Source organism: Macrobrachium rosenbergii, chromosome 29, assembly GCF_040412425.1.
Source record: "Macrobrachium rosenbergii isolate ZJJX-2024 chromosome 29, ASM4041242v1, whole genome shotgun sequence".
NCBI lineage: Eukaryota > Metazoa > Arthropoda > Malacostraca > Decapoda > Palaemonidae > Macrobrachium > Macrobrachium rosenbergii.
The window spans coordinates 16,397,829-16,409,583 of NC_089769.1; the positions used below are offsets into that span (position 1 = coordinate 16,397,829).

General features: G+C 34.6%; 1 protein-coding gene across 12 annotated transcripts in view; it reads right to left on the reverse strand.

Annotated features, from left to right (window-relative positions):
- Nucleotides 1-11,755, reverse strand: part of Mp (Multiplexin) — a 657,865-nt gene that overhangs the window by 65,139 nt on the left and 580,971 nt on the right. For all 12 annotated transcript variants that reach the window (XM_067131161.1, XM_067131168.1, XM_067131166.1 and 9 more), the window contains one exon: nucleotides 11,527-11,580. In XM_067131161.1, coding sequence (XP_066987262.1) covers nucleotides 11,527-11,580 — 54 coding nt within the window. The remainder of the gene's footprint in view (nucleotides 1-11,526; nucleotides 11,581-11,755) is intronic.

Here is an 11,755-nt window from a genome sequence, read left to right on the forward strand (position 1 = left end):
TTATATTAAAAACAATTTTTTCCTTGTGACAATCTTTTGGAAAAATTTCCTACGGAAAACAAGCAAATCTCGTCAGCCAGTCAGACATCACGGATTTATCCCCCCCCAACCCCCCAACAGATAAATAGGAGAAAAACAACATAGCCCATTCTGCCTTGCTCACATTGAAAGAAAGGAATATAACTTGATATTGCGTTTTGGGACAGTGCTTGTAAAAATGATGATGGTTCATGTCAAGCTGAAGGCGGTGTCAAACACGTCTTGCCATTTCACAAAGCAACCAGTACTGGTGGCAAAACTGAAAGCTGAGAAAATTCTGTGCTTGTGTGTCAGTGCTTTAGGCTAACAATTCTGGCAATAATTTTGGCTCCTTTTAACAACCTTTGTCTGTATGACTGGGAAAAAAATACAGGAAAACGTGACTGAGTGACGCTAACTTCAGCTATGTCGCCAAGAGTTTTCCATATGACGTCACACTTCCCAGAATGCACCGCATCTGGATTTACACAGCCGGTACAAGTGAAATAAGACTGACAGTTCTACTGACAATATGTGCTTTAACAATGTCTGATTTTTTTTATTTGATGCTCTGTAAAAACATATCACCACATCAGCACTTCATGCATAAATGAAAAGTCAACCTATACCAACCTATGCAAGTCCCAAATTATATAACAAGTAAAATATCCTATTACAGTATTAAGTCCATTAATTAATTTTGTCTTCGCTAACTTCATCCCGTCCCTCTTTATATAGACACACCTCTGAACTTTTCAAAGTTTAAAGATACCGATCCCAAATTCACCATTATAATAATGTTTATTTTTCTAAAACCTTTCATGACCTTTCCTATCTGTGCTTTCATCTTTCTTACTAGTATCTCCATTTACTTTAACGTTTGCCCTCGTCTTCAACTTTTTTTTTTTTTACGTTATTACTCACTTCCGACGCTAACTTTGCTTCTCAAGTTAATCCTGTATACCATTATCTGTACCTTTCTTTTATCTACGTTTGTCTGTCCTTGTCATATTTACGTCTCCTACCTTCATTTTCATCTTTCTTACCTTTTAACTTTATCCTTTATGACACCATCGTCATCTTTAACACTTAAACCTTACTCTCATTTGTAATTATCTCTGCCTTATTCCTTTTTATCCTTGCTATCTTCATCACATTTTTATCTATCTCTATCACTTCCTTACAAGGGCGATCCCTATCCTTCAGACAAGAACAGCAAACAGGTTATTTGAGCGCCCATCCCTCACGAGAGAGGGGCTTGCCCTATGATTAATTACCTCTTAGCTGTGAATTCGCACGTATGCCTCATTAAGGGGAGGGAGGGGGTGGCAAGGAAGCGCTTAAATAGGGGTTTGCAAAGGGGGATTTTCGGGCGATTTTCGTAGTATTTAGTTCGGGTATTTTCCTTTTGCGGATTCTTCCAGAGGTTTTAGATCTTGAGAGGAATCTCATACATGATAAATTTAACTCTGATGACAGCAGAAATATAACGTATTTTGCCCAGCGAATTTAGGCACCGTTGGGTCTGGTAACCACTTGCGATCTTGACAGAGAATACTCTTTCATAACAAATATAAATTTACTATACTGATAGATGAATTGCGGTGGTTTCAGTTAGTGAATTTAGGCAACGATGAGCCTGGTAAGTACTTTAGATCTTGATAGAAAGTACTTTTTCATAACAAACAAATTTTGCGCGCTGACAGAAGAATCGCAATAATTTTCGATAACAGACTAAAAGCACGTCTGGGTCTGGTACGTCCTTTAGATCTTGACAGAAAGTATTCTTTCATGACCAATACAAATTCTGATTTGACACAAGAATCTCACAGATTTTCAATCCGTGAATTTAAGCATCGTGAGATCTGGTAAGTGCAACGTCTGAGATGTTCGAAATACAAGACGCAGACGGCTTGTAAGCTCCTCGAAACAACCTTGTAGCCAAGGCATGGGGCTAGCAACCACATCCTAAAATATTTGCTGGCAGCCAGAAACAACAACTGGAGTCACATCTCCGAGAGGAAAGGCATATAGATAATTTATGTTCCTTATATGCCACTCAAACATATAGAACCAGCAATAAAAAGTCAATTTTCTTAGCAAGAAATTTTACCTAAAGTTAAATAACTGAAATGAGTGTCCAGAACACAGTGGTATATTAAGAGAAAAATAAAAAAAGATAAATCAGTTATTATATGACCAGCCAGAAATATTAATGCATTGGAGCATTGCGCTTTACAACAGAATTTCATGCTTTCAAACTTTCGAACATTATGATCCAAAACTCAGTTTCACTTTAAAGGGAAAGACGGGTATTGAGTAGTGTGGCAATTAGCATGTGCTAACCTCAGACAAGCTTTAAAGATCATATCACACACAGCATCTTTCACATGTATTTTGACTCCTAATTACAGCTAACGGAGAAAAAATCATCTCCACAAGCAATGCCGTCTAGAAAAGAAGGATCAAGGCTGGAAACAGTCAAATAGAAGGACAATATTCTAACAATGTTGCAACAGAGAGTCTGAAGCATACAGCACTGATACTACCAACTATTTATGAAGCCTTAAAATCAAATATACACTTTACAGGCAGCAATAATGATCAATTTACAACTGCAGAAATAAATCTTGGATTATAAATATTACTCAGTATTGTGCACATTTTACATTCACTAAGTACAGTGTGAGCATAGTGCAAGATCGCTACTCAGTAAACTCTCTAAAGTTAGCTGTAGTTAAGCCTCATCTTTAGCTCACTATACCACTCAATAATCCGTCCTTAAGCTTTAAGTATGGCTGGTACTTCATTTTGCAACAGGAGAACAAATAAGTACAACACAAAAGTTGTATTACTACGTACTGTAGGGTTCTAGCTGATGATTCGCGACCTAACCCCTAAAATCTTTCTGAGAAACCGGAAGGACGTGCCCTTCCGGAGTCACCTCTCTAAAAAAGTAAAGGAAAAGAATATGTATATATATACATATATATACACATATATAAATATATATATATATATATATATATATATATATATATATATATATATATATATAATATTATATATAATAAATATATATATATATATATACACCAACTTATATGCAAACAGTCACACACTTGACGGCGACCATCACAGTCGACTAATTACTAAGTACATAATTCACTGCTAATCAACTGAAAGAGAATAACAGTATATAGCTACGAGCTCCTGACAAATCACTTGGTAAGACACTTTGAGTGCCTGAAATTTCTAAACTCTCCGCTAGTTCTAATACTCTCTGAGTTTGTATTAAATACTTCAATGATTTATTAGCCTCAATGTTAGAGAAAAGTCCGAAAGTCAATAAAAGGATTCTCTACCAAAACACAAAACAAATTTAAAGATTTCATTGCACTTATTTACATAAATTAGGAAAAAAAAAAAGAGGCCGACAAAGAAATAACTGCGAAGAGATTATGGTCCGTCTTTGTTATCTGCCAGCAATCAACTAGGGTACATTTTTCTATGTAGCTGAAATGAGCGAACATATTTCAGCGAACTTCAAACGAGCAAAAACGTATTTCAGCGGAGCATAGCTGTCACCCTGCAGCAACATCTGAATGAAGTCAATGCATGTTTCATTATCGGTACCTGTTATTTTCGGCAGTTTTCGTCTTTGGGCACACGCATAAATTAGTTTCTTGTCCTTCTCTCTTCTTCCTTATAAAGAGTTTAATCATATATAATGCTATGGCCATTATAATATTGAGATTAGTGCTGGCTAATCTACTAACTACCTCTCTCTCTTTCTATATATATATATATATATATATATATATATATATATATATATATATATATATATATATATATATATATATATATATATATATATATATATATATATATATATATATATATATATATACAGAGACATATATAAACAAACACACACATATATATATATATATATAAATAACTTTTATGAGTGGATACAGTTAGCAGGTGTTAGCTAACCAGTGGCTGTCAAAGAGATTAGTCAATACGCTGTAAATTCTCTTAGATTTATTTTTTTTTTTTTTTGGTGGGAAGTTTTCTTTATCACTTTATCAACTATCACGAAGCTAGTTTATTGTTTGCTTGGAGTTTAACCCAAATCATTTCTGAAACTCAACCTTTAATTAATCAAACAAATAATCAATTGTAATCGTTTTCATTTAAACCCCCGCTATCTGAAAAGTATGCTTATATTATTGTAGGATTGCATAACACAAAATGACTTTCAGCTATTACTAAATCCATTACTGCAACTGCGACTACAGCCATTACTTTATTCAATTCACAATGTCCCCATTTTTGGGAAAAAATTCACAATGGGCTCATTTTTTGGATAAAATTCACAACAGGTTCATTTTTTGGATAAAATTCACAATGGGTTCATTTTTGGGAAAAAATTCACAATGGGCTCATTTTTGGGATGTCAAAAATGGCCGTTTCTAACAAATGGTAAAAAAAAAAAAAAAACCAGACCGCATACGATAAAAAACTGAAAAAGATTTTAAAAGAACAAATCAAATACCGATAAACATATAAAACACACACAAATACAAAAAACATATAGCATCATGAAACGGCAGCAGGACAAGTCATAAAAAGGATATGATTAAAATTCAAGGCCACAACCTTTATAACTCATATTTTAAACCGATATAAACAAATTTCGAATCTGTTCGGCTCAATGTCTTTGATTACATAGGCCGATGGAACTGGCAGCTTGATGTCCCTATTAAACGAATGTATGAATGATGAAATTCGGGCCATAATGTCACACACTGGAGCGTAAGTCAGCGAAGAGAAACTGGAGAAGTTGGACAGCAAGACGAGATGTCCAGCAATAGATGAGATGTAGTACAAGGATCTAAACGTGAAAATGGAAGAAAACCCCACAGTTGGGCAATGAAGTCATCGTTAGGCAGCTACGACAGCAAGAATGAGAAAATGATGCGAGAATAGAGGCAAAATAAATGGCTAAAAAAATGGGTGCAGATAGGAGCCGTAGGAATAATGCAGACACCCTTCAGGACTGTCTACAGAAAAGTATACCTTAGTTTCACCAGACCACTGAGCTGATCAACAGCTCTCCTAGGGCTGGCCCGAAGGATTAGATTTATTTTACGTGGCTAAGAACCAACTGGTTACCTAGCAACGGGACCTACAGCTTATTGTGGAATCCGAACCACATTATGACGAGAAATGAATTTCTATCCCCAGAAATAAATTCCGGAGAGTCGAACGCTGGGCCAACAGCCGAGAGCTCTACCCACCCCTCAAATGAAGAACTGACTGCCAACAGAGCACACTGCTTGAAGTGCACTGACCTCAATAACCCCCTACGGGACTAATGCCCCTATCAAGCACAGGCTTGAACGAAATGCGAAAGAGGGGTAAGTGGAATAAAGACCAGATGAAAGTGATACACCCTTTGATGAAGGAGGAAATAACCATTTAACTAATCAATGTAATTTTAAAACGTCAGGACTCTTGTATGCAGGTTTAGTAATACTATTCTTAAGATAAGCGACCTTCCCTACTTTCAGTTCTGCTGTTTTCAGTAATCTATCTTTTACTCCCTTATTTTGACAGCATTTTCTTCCTCTCGCTGCTCAATTCATGATTCTAGTCTTTCACATGATCAAATCAATGGTTTTAAGGAAACTTTAGAAAATGTTTTGTATTACAATGGCCTAAACCTTTAACCAAGTTATATTGCATTAATGTTAGCATTTTGTTTGAGATTATATATATATATATATATATATATATATATATATATATATATATATATATATATATATATATATATATATATATATATATATTATATACTTATATACATGAGTATCATTTGACAAAAAATACAGAAATAAAGCGATAATGATGAAAGACCGATGGAAATAAAAGCAAAACGGACACAAGTGAACTCACAAAAAGGTGCGGGAATCAGCGGTAAACGCAGTTACTTAAAACGTAAAACAACAAGCTGTGAGCGTAAAACTGTTAATTAAGAAGGAACATCGCGGAAAAAACCAGACTGAACGTACCCATGTCATTATCAGAAGTGACTAATATATCGGCACTTCGTCTCTCCCTCTGAACAACAGTTCAGTGCAAGCTAATCTGACATAAGCCCTGTGACGTCATTGTAAAAAGGATAAAATATTGCGCACGCGCATACACAGATCTTTATACACATACACACATACATAAATAAATACATATATATATATATATATATATATATATATAACGCATATATATATATATATATATATATATATATATATATATATAAATAAACAAACACACACATATACAGTATATATATAATATACATATATACATATATATATATATATATATATATATATATATATATATATATATATATGTGTGTGTGTGTGTGTGTGTGTGTGTGTGTGTGTGTGTGTGTGTGTGCACGTGCATGCCTGCAAGTGAAGCGTCAGAATGTGTGTGATAGAGTGACTGGTTTGGCGTAAAAGGGCGTCTGAGAAGGGGTAATCAGTCTTTTACGAACGGAGTGATTGAGGACTCTGTTTAATGAGAGAAGATGCAGGAGTAATATTGTGGATAAGAATTTGAATCGAAAATGTAGAGTGAGTGGGATGGCTCATATTTACAGATGTAACTGTACTGATGAAGCTGGTGAAGAGAAACTGCAGAAACTAGTAAGAGTTTGAACACGCTTTAAGACAGTAGAAGGCACAGAGTAAAAGTGCGTATAAATTATATCATTCTTGCAATGAGGATATTAAGCTTTACCAGATCTACCGTTCAATTTTTTTACTCATATTTATGTACAAAGTAGTACTGTATATTTCAGAAGATTAGCTTAGCTTATAAAAAGTATTCACCATGTTTAAACAATTTTTGCTGAAATAACCACCGAATTATATTTCCAGTAGTTTAACGATATACAGCGAATAATTATTTAAGGTCATTTATAGTCAATGTTCTGCACCTATTGCTTTGTAAAAATATTTTTCAGGTTTATATTACAATAATTGTAAATATCCCCTAACACTTTGTTCACAAAAAATACAAACGCAAATTTTATATATATATATATATATATATATATATATATATATATATATATATATATATATATATATATATATATATATATATATTTATTTATATATATATATGTGTGTGTGTGTGTGTGTGTGTGTTGGGTGTGTGTATAAATATGTAATTTGCACATGCTTTTTAGAATGTATTTTAAAATTTTGCACATGTATTGATGAGGTCTTTCAGTACATTATTTTATGGCAATACTAATTAATGGCGGCATTCTTTACAGAGTTCTTTTCCTTATTCATGTTGCATCGATTCTCCATTGTAATATTTGTATCTGAGATTTTGTGGCAGTAGATATAACAGGGAGTTGACGCTGTGTTTATAAAGAATGATAGTGAAATACAATATTCTAAACTTTTCTGGATCTCCTTTTACTAAGGAAAGCAATTCAAGACGATGCACATTCCAACAGTTCTCATGATGAATGTCTTTTGTAAACTAAACCAGTTCAAAATTATATCAACAGACGTTTGCTCGTAACTATGACGTCACTAACCGTCTAACACTAAATGTTTGCAGAATATCCGGTGGAAACTGCTGTCTTTTTTTCTATTGGCAATCAACTAGCAATCTTATTTACTGGAAGACAGAAAAATAAATTGTATTCATAATTAACTAACAGACTTCAAGGCCATGACTGGATGGTGCACTGAAATTTAAAATACAACAAAAATTTTGGTGTATTTAAACTTAACTTTTTAAGAATTTTGACTTCTCCTGACACATCAAACTCAAACTTTGTAAGAATTTTTACTTCGCCTGACACATCAAACTCAAACAGGCTGTTCAAACCAAAGAATTAGAAGTCTAGGAAATTCGACTTTACAGGGTAGGAAAAATGTGTTCATGTGTTGCACAAACTAATTTTAAAAGGAATTAGGAATGGATATGACTGGGCATTATAAAAGAATATAACAAGATCGTAATTTTGTCACAACATTACAAAGTAGGGAGGATGTGTTCAGGTACTGCTGAGACAATATCCAATTGCATTATGAAAGGACACGACAGGGGAGGTATATGTCATAACATCACAAGTTAGGAAGGTTGCTGTGTTAGGGCATCGCATATGCCAGTTTCCGTAGGTAAGTACGAAAAGTTTTGACAGGAGCAGTCCCAGCTTTACAAGGTAGGAGGGATGTGCTCAAATATCACATTAACCAGCTTCCAAGTGAAGTATATGTCCAGGTATTGTATAAGCCAATTTCCAAGATTAAGTATGAAAGGTCGTGACAGGGGCGCAGTTTTTCTTCCAACTCTACGAGGTAGAAAGGGTGTACAAAAGTATTACATAAACTTATTTCAAAGAGAAGTATGAAAGGTTATGATAGGATTTTTGTCACAGCTTTATAAAGTAAGAATAATGTGTCCAGGTTTTATTTAAGCCAGTTTCCAAAGGCCAGTACAAAAGTTTTTTTTTTTTGTCATAATTTACAAAGTAGGACGAATACGTCCAAGTGTGACATTGGCATATTTCCCAGTCTAGAGGAGACAAAAACATGAACGTTTATAGTGACAAATTTTAAGAGTTTAAAACATTTTCAAAATATCAAAAAAATCAAAGCTTAAATATGATACCAATTACACAGTAAAACACAAAGGCAATAGGGGTTAAATCTAAAAATTTATACTGTACAGGCATACATCAAATCAGGCAAGCTATCTCGTTTTAAGGACACCCTGCCTGAGTTGATGCGTTCCTGTATAATTTATGAATCCAACTGGCCAAAATGTACTTGTGGACGATATAGTGAACGTACATTCAGTATGCTGATCGTATACATTGACCCAGGTTGTTAGCCCCGAACTAGTAACCCTTTCAATAGTGATGAGAGCGCTGCTTTTAAATTCCACTGTTTTAAATGTGTAAATATAAAATTCAGTACAAAGACGTTAGATCCGTGTACAGTCCCCAATAAAAATTTTCTGTTTCAACTATCACTGCTTATTAAACAAACATAGGACCTCCTTCAATAGTTCCACTACTTCTATTCCAGCGAAAAGCATCGCTTATGGTGAAAATAAATAAACACATTAAATTAACACTACTATGGCGAGGGTATAACCCAGATCTGAAGGAGAGTTTTGTTGCAGGCCATAGGCTAATCGACTTATTTCTTTAGTACATACAGCGTGTGTCTGCTTGTGACTGACCATAACCAAATGGATTCACAGGATGATCCAACTCTAAAAAAAATCTTATTAAAAAGGAAAGTAATAACAGAATTTAATTAACCGCAAAAAAAAAAAAAAATTTAAAAGACACTTCTTTGCTAAATCTATTCACAAAACGATATCATGTCTTAAGTTTGCGAGAAAACATCTAACGATATATTTTGAAAAATAATAAAAAAAAAAACCTCTCGATCAATCAACGGCAACTGCTCCTTTCTTCCTTCTTTGCTTTCTTTCATATATGGCACTCTGTCTATGGTAGACTGCTATGTCAATGACAAGTTGTACGCTTGTTTAATGCTTATAGTTGTATATATTTTTGTTTTTAACTAAGAGCAGATTGTTATTAGTGATTCAGTATAACAGGGTCATGATTTCTCTCTTACGATCCCATAACTGGAGACAATAATTCCGCTGAATTTATATAACTTTTACTATATTACTATAAGAGGAATGTGCATGATAATGAACAATTTCTGTACGTACGGTCAAACATATTTTTCTGGATCCCATAAAGTTAGGCTTCTGTTTTTTCTTTCGTGTTCCCTCCCTGTTTCCTTGAAGTCTGGTGAAACCTTGTACATATAAGGCATCGTGGCGCATCAAGTTATTAGTTTGTTTATTTTTTCAGCTTCTACTGAACGGAAAAGCTATTCGTGAAAAAACCAGTAGAGGAAAATAAACTAAATATACTGGAGAAAATGTTAAAAAACAAATGGCAACACATAAATCATGAAACAATTATATATAAAATACACAGCAGTTGAGAAATACGCAAAAAAAAAAAAAAAAAAAATTAGGCATCGGATTATGTAACTTAAATTTCATACTTGACCATATGTAATTTTCACTACAGCAATGATCTCCTCCACACTGCGTCAGTTCGTGGGAATAAGTTAGTCAGTAGCTTTGCGTAAAGTGGAAGACGTGTTAGTAAGGCTAATGTTATGCTCTAGCTTTTGTTTACATTAATGCGAGTAATGGCTTGCAGAAGATGTCTAATGACATCTGACATGCAAGCGCTTAGTTCTCACACTCTCTATTATTATCACATTGCCTTCATCTCCATTTCCCCTGCAATTTCTCTACTTACCCATATTATAGTCTTTCTTTCTGCTGCCATCCATCCATTTATCCACTCTTCCTTTATGCATGTATTTACCCCTTCTCTCTATCTCTCACACACACACACACACACACGAATACATATATACATCTCTCCCCCTCTCTCTCTCTCTCTCAAAGTATACGCCTATAAGTTCCTCGTTGGACGAGTCGGTAGAGTTCTCGGCTAGCACTCTGCTAGGCCCGAGTTCGAGTCTCCGGCCGGCCAATGAAGAATTAGATGAATTTATTTCTGGTGATGGAAATTCATTTCTCGTTATGATGTGGTTCGGATTCCACAGTGAGCTGTAGGTCCCGTTGTTAGGTAATCAATTGGTTCCTTTCCACGTAAAATAAGCCTAATCCTTCGGGCCAGCCCTAGGAGAGCTGTTAATCAGCTCAGTGGTCAGGTTAAACTGAGGTATACTTTTCTATATGTATATAATATATACATGTTTATATACGTGTATTAACATACACACACAAACGTCTCTTGATCTCTTCATCATTCATTCTTCTCCATCAATTTCTGTTAGTCTGTCCAACCCTGTTCCCCTCCTTTCTTTCCCCATTTGATCCTTTCTCTGTTTTTCTTCGTACTCAAGCCTCTGCCCGTTTTTCATTATCTTATCTTCTCTTGCCATCTCCCTTCACCTCCCCCTCCACACTCAATCTCTCTCTCTCTCTCTCTCTCTCTCGGCCTGCCTGTAGGCCTTTCTCTCTAGATTCCGTGAATCTCTCTCTACAAAAAAATCTTTACCAATAATTCACTAAATTTTTTTCCTCGAAAGATATTTAACTAATTCTCTCTCAATCTCTTTCAAGAGATCTATTTCATTAAATCTCTCTCTCTCTCTCTCCCTCTCTCTTTCTCTCTAGATTCCGTGAATCTCTCTCTCTCTCACTAAATTTTTTCTCGAAAGATATTTAACTAATTCTATCTCAATCTTTCAAGAGATAGATTTCTCTCTCTCTCTCTCTCTCTCTCTCTCTCTCTCTCTCTCTCTCTCTCTCTCTCTCTCTCTCGTCTGAACGAGGTTCTTAAGAGAATGGTTAGTTTTTGAAAATTTCCGCTTGACTTACCAAGATTTCATCTTCAATGCTAATATCGCTTCTCCCATCTCCCGAACCAAAGGACTGAAAAAGTGGAAAGTAAATAATGTAATTAAAAACAAACTCAACAGAAAAATAGAATCAGATAAATATATGGAAATAAACTGTAACACATGCTAATGAAAACAAACCTGTGAATCACAGAAGGAAAATGAAAACATGGAAATAATAGTTTAATTTTTTAAATTATGCTTTTAAG